This window comes from Miniopterus schreibersii (genome assembly GCF_964146895.1).
Source record: "Miniopterus schreibersii genome assembly, chromosome: 2".
NCBI classification, from domain to species: domain Eukaryota; kingdom Metazoa; phylum Chordata; class Mammalia; order Chiroptera; family Miniopteridae; genus Miniopterus; species Miniopterus schreibersii.
Genome location: NC_138102.1, coordinates 93,785,413 through 93,808,614, shown reverse-complemented (window position 1 = coordinate 93,808,614; position 23,202 = coordinate 93,785,413). Strand labels below are relative to the sequence as shown.

The window sequence follows — 23,202 nt, the reverse complement described above, 5'->3', positions numbered from 1 at the left end:
TATATTGATAACAGAGTAGATTTCAGAGCAAAAAAAATATGAGGGACAGAAAGGCATATTACATAATGATAAAAAGATCAATCCACCAAGAAGACATAGAAATCTTAAATATACATGCACCAAAAAGTACAGATGCAAAATGGTGTGAAGCAAAAACTGACAGAACCAAAAGGAAAAAAGAGACAAATTTGTAGTTGGGGACTTCAACACCCTTCTCAATAATTGATAGAACACATAAACAGGAAACCAACAAGAATAATAGATGCTCAACAAAGCCATCAACCAACAGAATCTAATCAATATTTATAGAACACTTTCTCTAACAATAGCAGAATACACATTCTTTTCAAGTGCACATGGAATATTTACCAAGATTAACCTTATCAGACCACTGGCACAACTTACCAAAATTCGTGGGACATAGTTAAAGCAGTACTGAGAAAGTAAGTTATAGTACTAAATGTCTGCATTAGAAAAGAAGTCTCAAATCAGTAATCTAAGCTCTAACCATAAGAAACTGGGGAAAAAAGAGCAAAGTAAACCTAAGAAAGTAGAAGGAAGGAAATAATAGAGTATAAAACAATGAGATTGAAAACTGATACACAAAGAAGAAAAATCAATGAAATTGAAAGTTTAGTCTTTGAAAAGATCAATAAAACTGACAAAACTCTAGCAAGAGTAACAAAGAAAAAAAGAAAGTAGATACAAATAACCAATATCAGGAACTAAAAAGGGAATACTACTAGAGACCCTGCATATACAAAAGCATAATAAGAGAATACTATAATCTCTATACACATAAATTTGACAACTGTTCCAATTGGACCAAATTCCTTGAACAGCACAAACTACCATAGCTCACCAATATGAAAGAGATCGTTTTTAAATCCTGTAACTTTTAAAGAAATTGAACTGTTAATTTTTAAAACTCCCAAAAAAAAAATCTGCAGGCACAGTTGCTTTCACTGTAAAATTCTTCCAAATGTTTTAAGAATTAATATTAATTGCACACTTCCAGAAAATAGAACACTTCCCACCTCTTTCTGTAAGACCAGTATTACGCTGATACCAAGTCAGACACAGTAAAAATAAAACTGCAGACCAACATCCCTCATGAATGTAAATGCAAAATCCTTCACAAAATATTAGCAAATAGAATTCAGAAATATATAAGAAGAATTCTACACCTTGACCAAGTATGGTTTTATTCTAGGAATCAAAGCTGGTTCAAGCCCGGCCAGATGTGGCTCAGGGGTTGAGCATCCGACCTAGGATCCAGGCGATTGGGGTTCAATTTCCAGCCAGGGCACATGCCCTGGTTGTGGGCTTGGTCCCCAGTCGGGGGCGTGCAGGAGGCAGCTGATCAATGACTCTCTCATCATTAATGTTTCTACTTCTCTTTCCCTCTCCTTTCCTTTCTCTGAAATCAATGAAGATATATTTTTAAAAAAAAAAAAAAAAAGGCTGGTTCAATATTTAAAAATCAGTGTAATCCACCACTTCATTTTTTCTCAAGGCTTCCAAAGAATAGAAACATTTAGGAAAAGTGAACAATTAATAAGGAATACATTAAATGGATAGGGGCCTACTATGTTCCCAACCCTGGATATCTCACCAGTAGTTTAGAGCCATCTTGATATTTCCTAAAATCCTGCCAGAGCTGCCAACTTCAGGGAAGAGGTGCATTAGTCATCTCCTTTGTAAATGATATATACACTTTTGTTTTTCCCCCATCCATCATTTTATGAGGCAGCAGTTGGTCACTAGGCCAAATACTAAAGAATAGAAATAGTGTAGGGTAGACAATAGAATCGGTGGTCCATCTCTTACTCTAACACAAACTCTCTAAATCTCAGGTTCTTCATTTGTAAAATGAGAAAATCTATTATGAGACTGTTGGGAGGATTAGAGATAAGGTATGTATGTATATAAACTGTAGTCAAAATTCTACTTAAAACCTTCCAGTGCTTTTGTGTATACTTGTTTCCACATCTGTGTTTTTGCCTTATGCTTGTTTACTTCATATTACTTAACACTGAATTATCTCATTTCTTTCTTTGTGTGTTTACTGGGGCAGGAGATGTGTCTGTCTTATTCCTCACTCCAGAAATTTCTGTGATGGCTCTTTTCTTCATTCAGGCCCCCATGAGACCTTCTCTGACAACCCAATATAAAGGAGTGGAACCTCAGTTCTCAAACTTAATTTGTTACGGAAGGCTGTTTGAGAAGCGATTTGTTTGAAAACTGAATTATTTTTCCCCATTAAAAATAATGTAAATTAATTTGTCCCAGACCCCCTTTTAACCTTTCTTATATACATGTCTAATGTACTGTTTAATCTATAAACACTTTAAAAACAAAAAGGACATGAAATGTAAATGAAAATTTAACAAAAAGGAAAGGAAATGTACAGTAAAAAATGAAACTTTAATAAGCAGCAACAAAAGCAAAAAACACAAAAATATTCACAGCACAATTTCCTGAGATGTTAACAACATGAGGTTTAGTGGTAAATTGACTCATACTCACACATTCACTCCTTTGTTGCCTGAAAGATGTGTGATTCATCATATAGGTATCAGCATGAAAGGGTTGTCAGGTTGAGAAGCAAATTATTCGAGATGGGATACAGTTGAGAAGCGAGGTTTGACTGTATTCTCTCATGCACTTCTCACCACTGTTTGTTTACTTCATATTAACACTATCTGAATTATCTCATTTCTTTCTGTGTTTACCGGGGCAGGAGATATGTCTGTCTTGTTCCTCACTAATTCAACTGCTTTTAGAACAGTGTTACTCCCTTCTCAGGATCTTTCCAATGCCCAGATCTTTCCTTTCCCTAGTATTTTACCACTCCCTGACCAGCAGGTTGTGTTTCAGGGTGAGCACAGCCTAATCCAGAATTTAAATTCCTGATAGGTCCCATCACATGTGTAACTTGGCTTCACCTTAACCCAGAGACAGTGACTCTCATTTTCTTTATTGACACAAAGTTGCTTTTACCCAAGGGAGGATCTGACAGAGCACAGCATCCATTTTCAGCCCAGGCACCCAAAGGTACTAGTGTTAAGCAGAGATCATGCTGGGAGTGTCATCTATGACTCCTAGAATAGTTACATGTGCTTGGAGTGGAGCAGCAAAATAAAGAGACACAGCCAAGAGGAACATGTATATTTAAAATTCCTCCCCTTCATTTTCTTCTTCAAATGAATCAGTCCCCACTTCTTCATAATCCTTCTCCAGGGCAGCCAGGTCCTCCCTGGCCTCAGAAAATTCTCCTTCTTCCATTCCCTCTCCAACATACCAATGGACAAAGGCCCGCTTGGCATACATGAGGTCAAATTTGTGGTCAAGGCGGGCCCAGGCCTCTGCAATCGCTGTGGTGTTACTCAACATGCAGACAGCCCTCTGGACTTTGGCCAGGTCCCCTCCTGGCACCACAGTGGGTGGCTGATAGTTGATGCCCACCTGAGGAACAGAGAAAGAGGAGGATCAACAAAAGAAGGGCAGCCAAAGAGTGACTGGTGATGGGGCAACCTCATCACATGATGTGGGAGCAGAACTCAGGCGCAGGTATGAGCATGGGACTGCAGGGCTGGGGGTGAAAAGAGGGGAGCAGGAGGTTGGGAAACAGGCAGGTAGAGAGAAGTGAGTGCTGAGAATGTAAAAGTGAGTGGGATTGGGTACAGGCAAATTCAAGAGGAAGGACTAGAGAATCTAAAGACTGGTAAAGACAAAAACAAGAACAGAAATAGAAATGTTTGTGGGGATATTCAAGTAGACAAATGAAAGTAATGAATGCAGTTGTGGGGAGGTGTACAAAACATGTTTATCTCTAAAAGGGAAATAGATTACCTTTTAGAGGCAAATTAATTTCTAGACTGGAAATTATTATACAGTTTATTCTTTCCCAAATGATCATTTGAAGTTCCTTTTAGTTATGTTGTCAGTAAATTTGGGGAAATTTCTCTGCCAAGGGTCAAGGGCTGTTTAAAAGGTCATGGAGATATTCCAGAGCAATAAATAAAAAGATCCGAAAGGCCCTGGCAATGGTGTTAGTGTTAACCAGGCCCTGTTTCTCTAAGGAGTGGTGCTTATTAGAAGAAAAGCAAGGACTCCAAGCAAAGAAAGTTAGTTAAAACTCTTGCCTGAACAAGCCTACTTCCCAGTTCTGATAGCATGGCAGGGTCCACCAAGCAAATCCAGCTCAATCTTATAGTAGGGCTACTATACTAGAAATCTTTCTTTTCCCCACACACATCTCAAACCAAAGCCAAATCTAGAACTGTAGGAACCTGGAAGAAATCTAAAGTGACAAACTGTGATAATACTTATGGTACACTGAGATCCATGGTGCCATCCAAAAAATACCTCTTCTACCCAGGCCACAGTGCATTAATTTCCAATCTCTTCAATTCATAGCTTTAAAATACATGTTCTCTTGAGAGGTGGAGGTGGGAGTGGCAGCAGGCTATACAGCCAAGGTGGTTAACCCATTAAATGGATTCACAAAGGTCTACCATTCCTCTTAGACAAAAGTGACATCTTAGTGATAAAGGTGATGCTAAGGCAGGGGCAAAGACCAAAAATGAGAAGGGGAAGGGCAATGAATATGAACTCAGCCACATTACATATTTTCCTAGATCTAGCCCTGATCAGCAAAAACTTGTTGCCTGGAGCCAACTCTCTTTTTTGAACAATAGTGTCCCTTGACCTAAGTCAAGTGGAGACAAACACCCTTGGGAAGGATGAAAGAGGAGGAAGTTCAGCAACATCTTCCCCACAGCCTATGCTTTTCTGAAAAGCAGATCAAGTTGATGGCACTACATAATCTTTCTGGAATAACCCCAAAGGTTCAGCTTAAAATAAAGAAGAGAAAATGACCGGGGAAAGCGGAGGATCTCCTTTATATTAATTTCCCTGCCACCCTCACATCTCATTTTTTCTACTTTTTTCTTATTCATTTTCCTATTAGCATGTTTTGTTGTTTTTTTCCATTTGAAAAAGAAAAAAGAAGTGCATTTTTTTTAAGAGCTTGACCATTTTCACAATAGTAACCAGAACTGGCACATAAAATAGGCAGGGTCTTGGAAAAAGAGATTATGTATGTAGCTAGTAGAGCAGTGAGGAAGAATGCTACACTTCCTTACTCAGCAGATCAGCAAGGTCAGAGCTTCATAGGCAAATAGGTCAGCCAAGAGGTTGGCATATGGTGCCTTGTTTTTGTAAGTCCCACTAGGGAAAAACTGAGACATGTTCATCACTATCTCCAGTCTGGTGCTCAGTAAACCTCTGAATTATTAAAGGCCTGTCTGGGAAGTACTAATTAATGTAAATGGTGGTAGTTATTTTGCTGGTGGAATCTGATTAAAGACCATGGAACACAGGCCAAAATGATCAACCAGTTCACATGTTCAGAGCCAACTGCATGCCCGGCCAGTACAACTCAAAGGGGTGGCTTTATCAACATTCAATATTCAACCAGCCCTGTGATCCAGGGGTCTTCCCTTGATATTCCACATCTCCCCAAGAATATTTAATTTTTCACAATAAATTAAGAGAGGAACACATCTTTTGTTAAGAGGAAGGAATTACACTTCTTTGGCAATTTGAATAATTTGGTTAGCTCCATTTTCTAATCTATTGTCAGGTCACAACTAACTACACCCCTTAATCATGTTCATCCCATTTGCCCACACCTGTTCATTCTAGCTTGTCCACTCCTTTCTATAAAAGAAACATCCTTTTCTACCTGACCTGTGAAATGCATGCAGATCTTAGGATGGGAGCTGTAGAAATCTCTCTATTGCAATAGTGCCTCTACCCTTCTTTTTCTAATCCTTTCTAATAAATTCCCCCCTCACCTAAAATAAATAAAATGAGTGGGTGACTTACTCCATTAATTAATTAAATTAATGTTACACTTGGCTTAAGCCCCTCTTCCCATATCATTCCATAAAGCCTGAAGTACCCATGGAATTGTATATCAGTCCAAGACCTGGAGTTTACACATCTTTCTCCCCCATCCTTGGTAGTCTACCTCTGCTTCTCTAGTTGTCTATCTCCTCCATAAGTCATCAGCTCTCACCTTGAAGCCTGTGGGACACCAGTCTACAAACTGGATGGTCCTCTTGGTCTTGATGGCAGCAATAGCGACATTCACATCTTTGGGCACCACATCCCCGCGGTAGAGCATGCAGCAGGCCATGTACTTGCCATGTCTCGGGTCACACTTCACCATCTGGCTATTGGGCTCAAAGCAGGAGCTGGTTATCTCAGCCACGGAGAGTTGTTCATGATAGGCTTTCTCAGCAGAAATGATGGGTGCATAGGTGACCAGTGGGAAGTGGATGCGGGGGTAGGGAACCAGGTTGGTCTGGAACTCAGTGAGGTCTACATTAAGGGCCCCATCAAAGCGGAGAGAGGCAGTGATGGAGGACACAATCTGGCTGATGAGGCGGTTGAGGTTGGTATAGGTGGGGCGCTCAATGTCTAGGTTCCTGCGGCAGATGTCATAGATGGCTTCATTATCTACCATGAAAGCACAATCTGAATGTTCCAGGGTGGTGTGGGTGGTTAGGATAGAGTTGTAGGGCTCAACCACTGCAGTGGAGACTTGGGGGGCTGGGTAGATAGCAAACTCTAGCTTGGACTTCTTGCCATAATCCAGAGAGAGGCGTTCCATCAGCAGAGAAGTGAAGCCAGAACCAGTGCCCCCACCAAAACTATGGAAGATCAGGAAACCCTGCAAGCCAGAGCAGGCATCTGTCTTGAGAGAGTAAGACATGAGAAGAAACCATGAAGACAAGTTTCCAAGAATACCCTCATGTGAACAAAGGCAGGCAACCCTTCTGTCTGCCCCACTCCATCCCTCAACATTTTTATGTGGCTGAAATCAAAGCAGCCTTGATGGGGTAAGGAAACACAAAGGAATTGGATTGATCTTGGGAGGACTAGCTAAAATATGGGGCGGCAAACTATACATGCACATGCCTCTAGGTAGCGGAGGGTTTTGGTCCAGTGGCTTTGTTGAACCAAGAATGAGAGTTTCAGAACCACGGTGGTTAATGCCTACCCCCTTTGAGAGCCCCCAACTCACCTGACTTCATCATTTGATTCTGTGGAAACTACTGACATACACATCTCAGCCCAACCTTGGAAGGTGGCTCAGGGAAACAATTTCAGAAATATAAATAGAATCAGATAACCTGATTTTTAATATAAATTTGCCATTTCCCAGTTGTACAAACTTAAGCAAGTTATTGAACCCCTCCAGACTTCTGTTGCTTCTTGGTTAAAGTGGGGCCATACAAAATACACTCATCTCATACAGTTATTGTGATAATTAAGTGAGATAGCATAATATGCCAAGCAAGGACTTGACATGCAGTAAATACTCAATGTCAGTGCCTATCAGAATTAAGAGTATTCATAGATTCATAGAACTTTCCCATTGGGTATAATCTATGACCATTAAGTCCAATGGTTCTGAACTTTGGGGGATCAGACACCTTTGAGACTGATGATTATTATGACCCCTTCTCTAAATTGAAAAGGTGAGCATATAAAAAATTTGGCATCCTTAGCTCCCAGGAACCCTTGATCAAGTCCCCCCTTTTTCACTGGACAGATAAGGAAATGAGCATTCAAGTAGATAGTGACCACTCTACAACTAGGGCTTTCTAGTCAAACCAATCTGGTTTAAATCCTAAATCTGCCACTTTCTAGCTGTGTGACCTGGCCTAAGTTTTTGAACCACCCTGGCCCTCAATTTCTTCATCTGTAAAGTACAGGGAAGTGACCTCCTTCATATCATTATTAAGGGGATTAAATTAAGGAATATATTTAATCAACATTCATAATGGCATTTGTAAGTACTAAAATGTATCAACGATCACTTCTTCTTCTCTCCCAAGTTTAATGCTTTGTTAATCTATGCTTCCAACAAGCAAAGAGCTTAGCCTTCCTTATACGTGGAGTTTCCCCTAGACACTGCCATAGAGGATCAATAAGTATTAATGGGGCATCAACCTGTAGGGTAGTCCATGATGTCCAGATGGAGGAAAAGGCACCATCCCTGTGAATGCTTCTTACAGAACATAAGCAGGAATTCCCAAATCTTAGGAGCTCTATCCTGTAGTCAAGGGCCATATGCCTCCACCCATTCTGCTCAGAGGGCTATAAGTCTAAGCCTATTCACTTTAGCCTGATTCACCAGTCCCCTGCCCTTATAAACACTTACCAACTTCCTTATGCGGTCCAGCACCAGGTCAATGCTCTCCTTGCCCACTGTGTAGTGGCCCCGGGCATAGTTGTTAGCTGCATCCTCCTTTCCTGTGATCAGCTGCTCTGGATGGAAGAGCTGGCGGTAGGTTCCTGCCCGAACTTCATCTACCAAGAGAGGGGAATCATTGGGTCTTACTACCTCCATTCCCATTCGATTACCATATAACACCCTTCTGGGTCTTCACTTCCCTACCTGTAAAACTCTACTGAGGTGAAGCCAGACAACCCTGTAACAAATCTGCAAAAGGCTAAGATAATTCCCAGGTGACATAGGCACTAAAAGAACCAGAAGCCAGTGACTCAATCAAGTGTTGAGAAGCCAACTGCTCTCCTGACTGGAACTTTAAAAGCCTTAGGTTCACAAAGCTCACTGAACACTAAACTCAATTGCCACTCCTTCCTTTTTCCCTTTTATTTTTTCTTTCATGCTGCAAAGTTATCCCCAAACTCAACCTGATTTCACTTGCATTAAAATGTTCTAGGGACACAGAGAAAGATTCAGGGTGATCTGCCCAGTTCCTAGGCTCTCCCAGGAATAATCCCCACCAACCTCCACCTCAAGATGGTAATAATATATGCCAGGCATTAGAGATACTTTAGAAGGACTTTGAAGCAAAGCCATGCTCGGGGTTCTAGAGCTGCAGGAGCCCTAGAGAGGTTGTCAAGAGGACTCTGCTCACCTTTAAGGGTCCACATGAAGTGGGCACATAGCAGACCAGAAGCACCAGGCCCCAACTATACCTCCTCTTCCTTTCAAGGGTTTCTTACTCCCCCAGAGAAAGTACCCATTTGCATGTTGGCCCGTGAGGGTAATCTGCATTTTTTGTATTTGTACAAAGTACCCAATGGCTGGAGTGCCTGGAGTTGGCTCTGCCTAAAAATTAGTGTTCAGACCTTACAGACATTTGCCCAGACATCTCTGTGAAACATCCAACCCTTGCTTGTTGAGCCAGCCTTGGAACTGAGGAAATCCTGACTGACCCAGGGGTCAGATCCAGGGAAGTGGTGCTTGTGGGGGAGGACTCAAGGAGAGACCTGAACTCTTGTTTTCTAAGATCCAAATGAGGTTCATGCTAGGACTCTAGCCACCTCTGGCTGTAAGAGAATATGCCTGCTATTACTCCATTTTGTGTGCCAGACTTTGCAAGTGATATCAAATCCATGAGAAAAGGTTGCAATTATTACAGAATCAGAAACATATACTTCAGGAAATTGACTATCTGGGGCCTTCCTATAATATCTAAAATCATTTGTATTTTTTACCCTTAGTATATTTTAAGCAATCTTGACAATTTTTTCTGTCTCCACAGGTTTAAGTATAGGGCATTTTGTTTGTACAGTATAGAGCTGTGATGGGAGAGCAGAGTCTTGGTTCCTATTGTGAGCTCCCCAAGACTGTGGAAAATTCAAGGAACTGACAGACATCATGGGGAGCAAAAGGGCTCTAGCTAAGCCATCTCCACCTTCCAGTTAGATATTCTGCTTCCTTAGAATCATGGACAAAGCTTCACAGTCTCATGTTGTTTTCTGTGGGGAGGGTCCTATCCCATACTCACCTACTACAGTAGGCTCCAGGTCTACCATGACAGCCCTGGGCACATGCTTCCCATTGCCAGTCTCACTGAAAAAGGTGGTGAATGAGTCGTCATCACTGATCTTGCTGGCTTGGGTGCCAAAGGTGCCATCTGCCTGAATGCCATGTTCCAGGCAGAAGAGTTCCCAGCAGGCATTGCCAATCTGAACTCCTGCTTGACCCACATGGACTGATATGCATTCCCTCTGTGGGGAGAGTGCAGAATATGGTCAGAGAGCCCTAGGACCCAGCCATGTTTTTGTCCTGTATCCCCCACATCTGAGGACTTGTCTTTCCTGGCATTCAACTCACAGGATGTCTATCTCCCCAACCCAGAACCAGGGTCTGAGGTCCAGGTGTCTGAGTGCCATTGCATTGGGACCAAGAATCAGCTCTGAAGAACAATTTTGTGGTTTGCTCTAAAGGTTGCTTTCTAAAGTTAATCCTTTGTACCAAGAAAAGAAAAAAGGGGACAATTGCACAAATGAAACAAGGGACTAATTCTAAACCATGAGACTTCTGTGCTGATGAAGGAGGTCAAAGAAAGAACCAGTGATAACAGAAGAAACTATCCCTAAATTCACTACTGTACACAACGATAGCATTCATATCTGTGCCTAAACCCTGACTTTCCTAGACAACAGGCACAGACACACGCAGTCTCAGAATATCATAGAGCAGATAAACATTCATGGAAGGCATATACTTTGGTGTATATCATGGGTATAGTTAGTGTTCTAATCACAAACATAGGAATACGAAAGGGTTGAGCACCTGAAACTGACGTGTTATAAATGTCAAACACACACAGGGTTTCAAAACTTATTATGAAAAGGAAGGCAAAATATCTCATTCATAGTTTTTATATTAATTTCATGTTAAAATATGTTGGGTATATTGAGTTGAATAAAATATATTAATTCATTTAAAAAAAATAAATATTGGTATATCAGCAAGGGAAAATTGGGAACATATAAATTAGGCTCTTCCTGAACTCTGAGAAGTTGGAAAATTTCTCTGTAGCCACCATAACCTATTTCCTTGCCTATGTCTGGCCAAGTGTTAAATAAAGCTGACCTTTAGAGTGTCCTTACCTCTGTGTTACTCTGATGTGAAGTCACAATTACCTGGTTGATCCTAGCACTAACAGCTTCAGAGGCAGTGTGGGGGTGGGGGTGGGGGTGTGTAAGAATAAGTGTGTGAGTATGTGAGTATGTGAATGTGTGTGTGTGTGAATAGAAACCAACCATGGGGTTTTGCTGGAGGAAGGCCTCATCTCCCCTACCACAACCCACCTGTAGGGAAGCCTGTAACTGCCCATGACTCCCACCAGAGCCCAACAGGAAAGCATGTGCTTGATCTGTGGGTTTCTATTCTTATCCATGACCCTACCTGGCATTTTCCATCTCCGGGTAACCCAAGCCAGGCGCAAAGCCTCCAGAGCACTTGGCTGGTCATGGAAACACATTGAGTACAGGTCAGAATATAGGACTCCTGGGAACTTGGAAGTTCTCTAGGCATGGGAGCAAAGTGGCTGCTCTGAGTAACGTCTCAAAGAGTCAGAGGCTGTCAGGACCCACTGCTCCCTAGTTCAGTTTTCCAAATAAACACCAAAACTACACCTGTCTCTATGCCCTTGCCTTTGGGAGGATAGAGTACAGGTGTTCACAACAGCCAGTAGATAATACAGCCAGGCAAGGATTACAACTCAGCTGCTTTTCCATGAACCTGGTGTCCAGGGAAAGGCTTCACTCACAGTGTTGCCCACACCCCCAGGTCTGAATCTTGCTGTATTAACTTACTTGCTATGTGACCTTGGCTGAGTTACTTAACCTCCCCTTGTCTGAAAATAATAAGTTAGCCATGGTTATTGTTGTCATCTTTACCAACATCAATTTCATTATTCTACCTTGTAGTTTTATATTCCACATGAAAGAGACAAGTAGAAAGATAGAGACTTCAGGTCCTCATTCCACTCACTTTTATTGTGAAGTCTATTTTCTTTCTTCACCTGAGGACTCAGTTCTGGCCTAAGAACAGCAGTGTCCCACAACCCAGGAACTACCCACAACCAGCTGTTAGCAACCAAACTACATCTTCACATCCAGCATGCAGCCGTGGCTTCCTAAGGAGGTATCTAAAGCTGAAGGAACATTGGAAAAGCCTAAAAGAAGCCTCATCTTACATATCTTCATTCTAGGTCACCGCATCCTCTGTGGTCCCGACCTCTAGCCTACTGAGCCTTGCCCCTTCACCACCACCACACCCCAACCATCCTCCAGGCCTATCTGTGGGGCAGCTTGGTCTCCAGTCAGCCTGCCCTTCTGAAACACTCTGGGCCTTTTTGGCAAAGATGCAGGGATATTTAAAGAAGATGAAAGATCACAAGAGGAACAGTAAAAGATCTTAGGGACTTGAAAACCATCGAATCAATCTCTCTCTCTCTCACACACACACACACACACACCCTTAGGAAGAACTATTTTCCCTATAAAATGGATTCACAAGAGTAACTGGAGGAATAAGATAGACTTGGAAATAATTGATAGGTTCATAGGTGCTTCCAAAACCCAAAAATGGCCACACCAATCAAAGGAAACAGAAGATCTCTCTCCATACATCTGTCCCCACTAATTGGAACCAAGGCTGGGGCAAGGCATGTACGCAATGATCCCTGAAAGCACAGACACAAACACAGATTGGGATGATGTAGAAATATCTCAGAAACCAACTTGAAGGAGCTCCCACAGTCAAAGATGAAACACACTGAGCATCAAAACAAAGATTAACAGTACTTGATTGAAATAGGGCATATATAAAAATCCACAAGTCCCTAGTATTGTGAAAAAAAGGAAACCGCCCTAAATAAAATTCATTTTTCCCCATCCAAACAGCCTTGTTGATGAGGGAAAGCTCTCTTTTTTTAACAGAAGAGTGTCAACTAATCAATGTAGAAGGAATGATATATTAAGAAATATTGCCAGGCCCTGGCTGGGTATCTCAGTTGGTTAAAGCGTTGACCCAACATGCCAAGGTTGTGGGTTCAATCTCCAGTCAGGGCACATACAAGAAGCAACCAATGAATGCATAAATCAGTGGAACAACGAATCAGTGTTTCTCTCTTTCTAAAATCAATCAATAAATAAAAACATAAATAAATAAAAAGAAATTGCCATATTACAGTTTCTAATTACATAATTGATTTGAACAAGGATGCCAACACCATGAAGTGAAAGGATGATGGGGAGCTGGATATTCAAGTAGTGCCAAAGAATCACTGTTACTTACAGGTCAGGAGGGGTAAAAGTAACCACAATGGTCACCAGCCTAATACTGGGATCAATCTTAACACTGCTAATAGTGAGAAAAATGAACAGTAAGGACCTCCTAATGTGATACAATGTGAAATACATAGCACCACCCATGAGGAATACTTGTCATAAATACTCAGTCTTGCCCTGGCCAGTTTGACTCAGTGGTTAGAGCGTCAGCCCTCTGACTGAAGGGTCCTGGGTTCAATTCTGGCCAAGGGCATGTACCTCAGTTGCAGGCTCCACCCCAGTCAAGGCATGAGCAGGAGGCAACCAATTGATGTGTCTCTCTCACATCAATGTTCACCTCTCTCAATCTCATTCTCTCTCTCTCCCTCCCAACCTCTCTCCCTTCCACTCTCTCTGAAAAAATAATGGAAAAAATATCCTCCAGTGAAGATTAAAAAAAAGAGAAATACTCAGTCTTTAATCTATTAAACCCTTGGATTTAGCTTCCATTTAATAGAAAACACAGGGATCAGAGCAATAAGTGACATGAGAAAACAATAAAAATAATCCAGAAGGTGGAACATTCTACATGGCAATTGGTCCAATCTTTTTAATTCATGAAAAATAAGGGTAATATGAAAAGAAACTTATGAAGCATAACATCTACATGTATGTAAACTTTGAATTCTGGTTTGAACAAGTCAAAATATTTGGGAGACAAATAGAGAAATTGATTAATTTTGTTAAGCATGATAATGAAAGTACAGTTAAATATGAAAATGCTTTTTTTTTAAGACTTATTTTTGAAGCATTTGGGGTAAACTGTCATATCACTTTTATTTTACTTTAAAATACTTCAACAAACACAGCAGTAAATATAGCATAAATATAATAATTATTAAATATAGATGATATATGGGTGGCATTATACTACTATATTTTTCTGAAGGTTTGAAATTTTCAAACAAAAAAGAAAAAAATTAAAGAAGGGAAACAGAGGAAGAGCAGGGGTAGGGAGTCTACTGATGATAATTACCTTATCCTGAAGGCTCTTCCTGTCCCATTTCACTTAGTCATCTATTCAACTAACATTTGTCAGGGCAAAAAAGAATTTTAAAGTTACACAAAGAAATCACAAGTGACACTAAAAGTTCCATGAGCCCATGTGGAGCACTAAGATCAGAACCCTTACTCAGCATTCCAACTCTACACACACAAGTAGTAGCCCAAAGTTCCTCCATGGCACTCCTCCAGCTCAGGCACTGGGGTAGACCTCCCTAGTCACTTGGCTTCATCACTGTCCCCATCCTCCTATTACAGAGGATATATGAAATCTTATGCTAACCAGCAAAATAACCTTCTGATTAAATAACATATAATGAAAAATGCTTCTTCCCAGATCAGGGAACAGGATATATGCCTTAAAACAAAGGCCCAGTTTGTCATATAACATTAATGGCATTTTAAGCATATTACAGAAACTAGCTTCGAGGAAGAAGGCTGACTCCAGCAACTGGACATTCTGGCTCCAGGAGACTTGCTGACTCTCAACCATAAAAACTGAACCTCCGGCCCAGCTGGGCATGGCTCAGTGGTTGAGCATCGACCTAGGATCCAGGAGATCGAGGTTCAATTCCTGGTCAGGACACGTGCCCTGGTTGCAAGCTCAATCCCCAGTCCGGGGAAGCAGTCGATCAATGATGACTCTCTCATCATTAATGTTTCTATATCTCTCTCTCTTCCCTTCTTCTCTTTAAAAATCAATAAAATGTGTTTTTAAATAATACAAAAAAATTAAACCTCTGCTTGACCAGTTTTGAGATAATCATCAAAATGGACTATGCTGATTGACACGAGAACTTTCAACCACTCCCCCTCTGATTTCTTTGTTCTGCTTTCCCTCTCCCTCCTGATAAAGACCCCTGCCTTCACTGAGATGTTAAGACGGGCTTTGGGATGAGAGTCCCCCATGTTCTCAGGTGGCCAGTACTTGAATAAACTGCTTTCCTTCGCACCAGCACCTGTTCTCAGGAGTTTGGCTTTCATTGTGGCAGGCACCCAAACTTGTGTTCAGTTACACTCCTGCCTGGAAGTTCTACAGAGATAAGCACAGTCGACCCAGTGCTGGTGACTCTGGGAGGCAAGATGTCATGCCCAAGGAAGGTCATCCATCTGCCAGGGATGTTGTTAGCCCAGAACGGTCAGGATACCTGAGCTGGACTGGCCTCTAGGGTCACTAAATAAGACTTCTTTCTCATCATTTTACAGATAAAGGAGCCAAGGCTCAAAAGGTAAAGGAACAGATTCAAGATTTCACAGCTCTGTAGCAAAAGAGCCTGAACTGGAATCCAGGTCTTCTGACTTGGCCTGAATTTTTCCCTTTATACCACAACCTTCCTGCCTCACCCGCACTCTGAACTTCCAGGGTCCTGGGCTGTACCCACACCTACATCAACGCAAGGTTGAGCCTGTATGGCAAAACTTCAAACAAGAAAAAGCTCCAGTAAAGAGAGAAACTGAGAATGGCTCATGATAGTGCCTCTTTAAAAAATGGGTCATCCTTCTCTGATAGAACTAGGAATCTGTTTCGGGGGGGCGGGGAGAGCAGAGAGTAAACTGACCCAGCAGAGGATATTTAAGTCATATATTTGTTCATATTTCAGATTCTTCTCTCTAGCCGATCAGAGTTCATGCTTTCTCTCTTACACTATTTCTCTCTCTCAGTTCTATTTTGAATCTGGGCTTGTAGAGCTTAGACCAGTTATGGGCTCCTGAGACTTTGTGAGGTGAAGGGGTTCCCCTCTGTGCTGCTGGAGCCTCTCTGCCCAGCAATGCAGGGGCTGAAGATGAGGGAGATGGAGAGATCTAATAGAGGAGTTCCTTTCCTCAAGAAAACTGAGACACCCCTTCCACAGACGTAGTGCTGGGATAACTACAAAAGTTATCTACTCTGTCATTCCTACAACAAATATTTATTGTGCAATTATGTGCAAAATGGCATCAAAAGGTACTGAGCTAATTCCTATTCATCCTTCTTGATTTCTCATTAAAAGTCACTTCCTGTATACAGGAAGTCTGGAAAACCACAAACCAACATAGAGCCCCTACTATGTGTTCCCACAATCCCTTTCTTCCCTACCATAGCTTTTATCACATCATTTAATAGTTGCTTCTTCAATTTTCTGACTTCCTTAGTAGAGAGAGTAAATTATGCGAGAGCAAGGAACTCCTGTTGATTCACTGAATCCTCAGCAATGAGCACAGTGCTTGAACACAGCAGGTCGTCAATAATAAATGGATGATTAGCATGAAAACCCTGCCCTAGAGAGCTCACACCTATTTAACAAGAAGGAAAGTGGCCAATGCCTAAGAGGCAATGGGAGTTCAAAAAAAGAGAGAAGAAAAAAACTCATGGATTGGTTTCTTGGAGAAGGAATATTTGCAGAGACCTTGAAGAACATGACCATTTTAGTTAGATTTAGGAGCAGTGTGAACAAGTAGGGAAATTTAGGGCAGGTCCCACAAACTGTTGTTTGTTTGAGGCATAGGCTGATGAAGGGCAGAGCAGATGAGATAGCTGTGCACCTATGACCATTCTCCACAAGAAGAGGAGCCTATGTTTTGTAGAACATCAAAAAGAGAAACCAGAGCCTTACAGCCCTTTTATAATTGCACTGCAAGAAACCTTTCCCTATGTCAGTCTTATATTATTTCTACTTTAATATTAGTCATTTCCTTTTGCTCTCTTTTCAGAGGACTAAGATCACTGAATCATAGTCCTCTGCAGAAGGAGGATTTGTGGCTTAAATAACTGTTTTTAAAGTATCACAAAACAGTAAAACTGACACAGGCCAGCACTGTATGTGAAAACCTGAGACCAGTCCACATACCCCTGACTACCTGTGTGGTCAGATGCCACACGATGGCTTTCAGGAAGCATATTATTACAGCAAATTATTTCTAGTTGTCAGACTGGGACAATAAATCACCTAAACTTTAGGGTCTAGGTCAGAGATGGCAAGTAAAACATAGCTCCAACAGTGTTACAGAGAGATAATTAAAGTGAGAACAAATGTGACTCATCAAAAATTGTTTTAATTATCTCTACTCAAAACCCTTCAATTACAGCATATTTGGAATTATTCAGAACAAATAATAGATAACAAATCAGAAACAGCAAGAACAAGGAGTTGGCCTAAATTCACATCAATGAGTGAAGGCAGCACTGCAGTTAGGGTCTCAGCAGGGATGACATAGACCAACATTAGGAATGGCAGGGGTAAGCAGACTCCCTGCAGGAGACCCAGTGATGTCAAAAGGCCCTTGAGCTTTAACTGACATTGGGGACAAGTGCAGGAGATAGTTAAGGAGTGTTCATCTGATTTACACAGTGCCCACTCTGTTTCCCATTCTCTGCCACAGCTCATTATCTGGGAGAAATTCTAACAGGAAGACACCAACAGGGAAAATGTCAAGGCTGCAGATAGCATTATCACACCCTTCGTGGCCTAAAGGAAAATGAGCAGTTGGTCCACTTCCTTCCTCCACATACTCCCACTCACCCGTCACTGGCCCTGTATTTCTTCCTTGAAAATTATTTTTAACTTTTCATCTTCCTGTCAGGGTCACTCAGGAGTCCCCTCTGAAAGGACCCTCAGCATCAGCATTAACCCTCCCTGACTCTCCCTTCTGGTAGCTTCCTATGAAAATGCACCCTGCACCTTTGCCCCAGCCATGGCCTGGAGGAGCTCTGCTTATTAGGCCCCTCCACTGCTCAGAGGCATATACCCAGTGATCTCTATAAGAACCTGCACTTAGTGATAGGGACGAAGGATACAGCAGTAACTGGCACCCCCTTGGAAACCTCAAACAGTGCTCTGAGGTCAAAATATAAGTATACACCCTGCAGAACTCAGCCATGCCTGCCTACAAAGGGGCAGTTTGCAGAGGACAGCAGATACAGAAGCAGTGTCATCTTGTCCCCAGAACACTCTGCCCTTTAGCTGCCCATTTTTGCAGGAGACAGGCTCTTTATTGCTATTTGACGCCTATTCCCATCCAAACTCGCCTGGTGCTCCCCAGTCCAGAAGGAAAGCAGTTAAAGAGGCTGTTACACATGTTCTCACCTCCCTTAACCAGACATTTTCTCTGAACCCTTGTATCATTGACATAGGCTTGACTCAGGGCAACTGACCAGGTTTCTCCATACCACTTCCCAAAAAAGGTGTCAAGAATCTAAGTTCTAGAAGCACTGCTTCTAGAGGGACACTGAGAGCAGATAGGAATGCTCAGTTATAGAGTTAATTATAGATCTCTTGGCCAGAACCTATAAAAATGCTGAATTTAATGCTCCATAATAGAGAGGCAGCCTCCCCACCCACCCGACCCCAGCCGCATCCCCGACCTCATGAGGTAAAGTCCTTTCTGCAAGGGTGGAATTCTGTGGTCTAGATTTACAGATGTGTCATTTCAAAAGAGGTTCTGTGAGTGGGAAATGTCAATAAAAAATGGTTTCCCATCAAGACAATGCTGCCCATGCCATAAATATTCTAAATAGAATCTGTTATACAAAAATCAATGTTTCAAAATAAATAAAACACATTCTCTTTTCAATATATTCAACTATAGTTTTTAAACATCCAAATTCTTTAGCACATTTAAATAAGGTTTTACTGTTTAAATTTTTTATTTTCCAGGTATTTTCAGAAATGTGCCTACTGAATACACATCAAAGTTTGCTCAGAGGACTAGATTATGATTCTTGGCTCCCCTGTAATCCTCCTTTAAGCTCCACTCTGAAAGTCACTAAGATGTTCAGCTAAAAATTAAAATATGTAAGAGAAAGCACTTTGAAAATTATAAAGCTAGATATTATAAATATTAAATATAAAATCTTGAGTATCCTGCCTAGGATTTGCATCAAAATAATGGGGAGAGAGGGAAAGGAAAATAAATGAAGCAATATTCATCATAAGTAGATAATAGTTGAAATTGAATGAGTCATATACAGGGGTTCATTATACCATTCTCTTTTTTAATGTTTGAAATTCTGTATAATAAAAGTTTAAAAGTAAAGGTAGGCATTGTGGGTACAGACATAAGGACAAGTTCCTGCTTCCCATAACCTCACAGCTTAAAGGCTCCAGGATGCTTTTTCTCAGTGTCCCCTCTACCCACTTATTAACGCGTATGTCTCTTAAGGTTCTGTCCCTTCTCAGGGGCACACTCTCCCTGGGTGATCTAATCAAGTCCACAGTCCAACCTTAAATCAGTATAGCCAGCCGAGCTCTCTCTCCTAATTTCCAAACCTATTTAAGCTCAGGTTCCTCTCAACAGGTCTGACACAGAACCTGCATTTTATTCCCTAAGTGGATCCCCCTCTGGGGCTCCCTCTGCCTCAGTGAACGGCAGCAGCTCACACTCACTTTCTGAGCCAGGAATGTGGGGATCCTCCTTGACCATCCCTTCTCCTCTGCACCTTCTCACATGGTTCCAATGCCCATCTCCCTGCCAGGATTTTCGTTCAGGCACCACCAGCTCTCAACCTGGATCACTGCAACAGCCTCCTACACAGTCTCCCTGCCTCTCGTCCTGCCACCTCTCTCTGACTCCATTTTCCACAGCACTGCCAGATGACATAAAATCACCCCCATCAAGCACTCTACTGCTTTAAAATTTTCTGATTCTCAGCTTCCATCATGGCAAAATGCAAACTCTTTCCAGCCTCTAAAGCTATAGTGAAGACCTTGTTGGCCTGTCTAGACCCATCTCACCATCTTTCCCCTGCCCCACTCCATGTCCTGCTGTATGTAACTATGGTTCCCTAAAGCCAGCACACTCTCTCTTGCTTCTCTGGATCTGCACCTGCTGCCCCCACGGCGTGCGGTACACTTGCTGCCCTGTGCCTGAACAACGACCCATCCTTTATCACTTACTGCAGACGTCACCAGCTCAAGGAAGTGTCCCTGGACCCCCACTATTGGATTAGGGACTGTCCTGTGTGCTCTAACCTTGTGCTCATGCCCATCCCAGCAATGAACATCCTTTACCACCATGGCTGCTTTATTCTGTTTCTCCCACAAGACTGTAGGGCTCGTTTATTTTTAATTAATTAATTTTTAAAATATTTTTTTCAATTATAGTTTACTTTTACTGTTATTTTGTACTGGTTTCAGGTGTACAGCATAGTGATTAAGACAATCATACACTTTACAAAGTGTTCCCCATGATATTTCCAATACCCACCTAGCACCACACAGTTATCACAATACTATTGACCATATTCCGTGCTGTACTTTACATCACTGTGACTACTTTGTAACTACCATTTTGTACTTCTTAGTCCCTTTATCTTTTTTACCCACCCTTCAACCCTCCTCCCCTCTGGCAACCACCAGTCTGGTTTCTGTAAGCCTGCAGGGTACTTGAGGACAGGGAAAATATTCTTTTTCTTGTTAGAGAATCGATGCCCATTTGGCCATAGTGAGCAAACATGTTTCCTTGAAAACATGAAGCTTACAGTCTAGTGGAAGAAAGAGAGTAATCAAATACCACACCAGTAAATGTATAGTTGACAACTGGTATAAATGTATAACTGCTGTACATATAACTATGTAAAGCTGCTATAAAGATACTACAATGGAAAAGAAAAAACAAAAAAGTAAAGCTAGGTGGAGCCTTGCAAATCTGAACCATAACCTTTCTTTATATTGTAGGTGAGAAAAAAAGTCCAGAGAGGTTAAGTGACCTTCTTGAAGTCACACAGCTGCAGACCAGGAGCCAAAATTCTGAACTCCCAGCCTGGGCTCCTTCTATGGTCCCTCACAAGGGGCTTCAGGCAGAAACAGATTCCTCTAGCCACTTTCCCAATATCCCTGAGTTCTTAAATCTTCCAGGTGTGTCCAGGAGCATGCTCAGAAGAGGGAGGGTGTTGGACAGATCTGGAGCTAGAAACAGCAGAGCTGGGGCCAGAGACAGAAGGCTCTGGGCACTTTCCTCAATGAGCAGAGGCCAGGGGAAGTGGGGAGGTTCTCCCGTGGTCTGCCTGAATCAAGAGTGCCCAGGGAACCTCACCTTGGCCTCAGAGACAGGCTTATTCTGTCCCCCTGCCCCTCCCAGCTTTTCCAACCCACCTCCCTACTGCTGAAATACTAGGACTCTGGACCAGGAAACTCTGGGTTCCCAAGCAGACAAAGAAGTGGATTGGAGGTGACTGTTACCCACCCCAGGTGTGGGGTGAGTGGAGGGATTCTTGAGGGTGGAACTAGGAGTGCGGAGAGGCCTCCTCCGCAGCAAGCAAGATCCGTGTCTGCCAAAGGCGACAGATGCTGCGTGGGGAACCAAGCCTTTTCTGAGCCCCCTAAGCCAGGGTAGGAAACAAAACTAGAAGTCCAAGTTCCCCTGGCGTGCCGGAGGGAGACGTCTATGTGCCAAAGTCCTTATGACTGACCGCTAGAAAAACTGGGGAGTTGGCGTGGGTTCCAAGTGCCTAGGAAGCTGAGCACGCTCAAATTGTAAGTGCCCCAAACCCAAGCCAGATGGTGGGGACAGGAAAGGAGAACTAGCCCAAGCCTGGGGTGACTGTGATACCCTAAGTCCCCTGTCACATTCTGGGACACTGACACTCGTGGTTGGTTGGGTGTAGTAAGCTGACTGCGCCCATTCCCCCAGCCACGGGCCCATCCTGAACCCCTGGATTGCCCCTTCTCCCCTTGTTCTGAGCTGCCCATCTGGGGATCCCTCAGAATCTCCCCTGCCCTGCGCTGGGCTCCCATGTCCTCCCTCACTTCACCCATGTGCACAAATCTCCATTAGATCCCTTTGAGGGACGACCTGCCCCAGATCAGTACTTTCTCTCCACGAAAAATGGTACTGGCACCAGGTGTCTTACGCCCCCAAGGTGCGGACTCCCACCCCTGAACTGACAGCCCCAGGAGACTTCAGACTCTACAGATCCAAAGCGATGGACCCGATAGCCCCGTCATAGACGGGGCTCTCGGCTGGGTGCCCGCCCAGGCCCTGCCCCTGCGCCGCAGGCTCACCATCTCGGCCTCTCTTCACCCGCTCTCTCCGCCGGCGCGCCTCCCAGCTGGGCCTGCCCACCCCAACTGCTCCGGGTACAGCCGCCTCCGCTGCTGTGACACACTGGGCCGGAGGGGGCTGGGGACTGACATGCTGGGCCAGCAGCTGCTCTTCAGCATCACAGTGCCCGCGGAGGGGAGGAACCCAGGGAGGTCACAGTGGCTCCTCCCCACCCGCGCTCGGCCCCACCCCGCCGGGCCTCTGCGCGCAGCCATCTGGCGGGGCGCCATGGAAACTGCGCTGTTGGGTTCTGCACCTCTCCGCCAGGGAGCCGGTCTATTATCAAAGAGCACTCCTCCACTCCGGATACAGGCCGTTATTACTCCAGCTCCTTAGGAAAGAAGTGTGAAAATACCGTTAGACAAAATGTTCGTCGCTTGCCAAACCTTCATTCTCTTCCTGTTGCCAAACGGGGCAACAGGGCTGCCAAGAAGGGCTGGCCCTGGCAGGAAAGGCACGTGGTTAGGGTTTAGTTAATAGCATTCCCCCTCAACCCAGGCGAGCACAGAAGTGGTGGGGGTGGTGCAGGGCAGGCTCCACGCTCTGCTCTGCTGTTGCTGCTCAGGAGGGCTTGAGCAGGTTGTTGCACTTCTGCTCTGGAAACCTGTTTCCACATCAAGACCTACCTGGTCATTGGAGAATTAAATGAGATAACATACTTTATAAAGCAGGTGCTCAATATTTTACTTGTTCCTGTTTCTACTATTCTATCAGGGTACATAACCCCTCCACCATTATTTCCAAATCTGTTTCTTGATCCATTTATCATCACTCCCTCTGCCTACTTTTACATCCAGAAAGTACAGAATGAATCAGGGTTCTGGATGCCTCTTTGTCCGGTAATAGGAACTTGTCTCCTGGACACAAATGACACTGAACTGCAAGGGATTTCCCCCACCTTCCCTCTAGTTGAGAGGGGTGGGGAGAACAAGGTCTGGCCTGGGTAAGAACCCTCTCTTCACACTTGTGATTTTCACCACTGTTTTGAACCTCCCTCAACTT

At 43.1% G+C, this 23,202-nt stretch overlaps 1 protein-coding gene across 2 annotated transcripts; it reads right to left on the bottom strand.

Moving 5' to 3' along the window:
- Positions 1-2,408: 2,408 nt before the first annotated feature.
- On the bottom strand, positions 2,409-22,505 carry TUBA8 (tubulin alpha 8). Of its 2 annotated transcripts, XM_081129340.1 has the most exons (6): positions 22,161-22,255; positions 14,156-14,204; positions 9,843-10,065; positions 8,243-8,391; positions 6,089-6,769; positions 2,409-3,468 (listed from the first exon to the last, which is right to left on the bottom strand). In XM_081129340.1, the coding sequence occupies exons 3-6, from the start codon at positions 9,868-9,870 to the stop codon at positions 3,175-3,177; spliced, it is 1,152 nt and encodes a 383-aa protein (XP_080985466.1). In that variant the 5' UTR covers positions 9,871-10,065; positions 14,156-14,204; positions 22,161-22,255; the 3' UTR covers positions 2,409-3,174. The 2 variants fall into 2 exon arrangements, with proteins under 2 accessions (XP_080985466.1, XP_080985465.1); XM_081129339.1 differs by lacking the exon at positions 14,156-14,204 and having other exon boundaries at positions 22,161-22,505.
- Between the last annotated feature and the right edge of the window lie 697 nt (positions 22,506-23,202).

Coding starts and splice junctions, on each gene's coding strand:
- TUBA8 (XM_081129339.1), bottom strand. Junction 8,392..9,842: donor CCTGGAGCCTACTGTAGTAG/GTGAGTATGGGA, acceptor CTCTCTTGGTAG/ATGAAGTTCGGGCAGGAACC. Junction 6,770..8,242: donor TGGACCGCATAAGGAAGTTG/GTAAGTGTTTAT, acceptor TACTCTCTCAAG/ACAGATGCCTGCTCTGGCTT.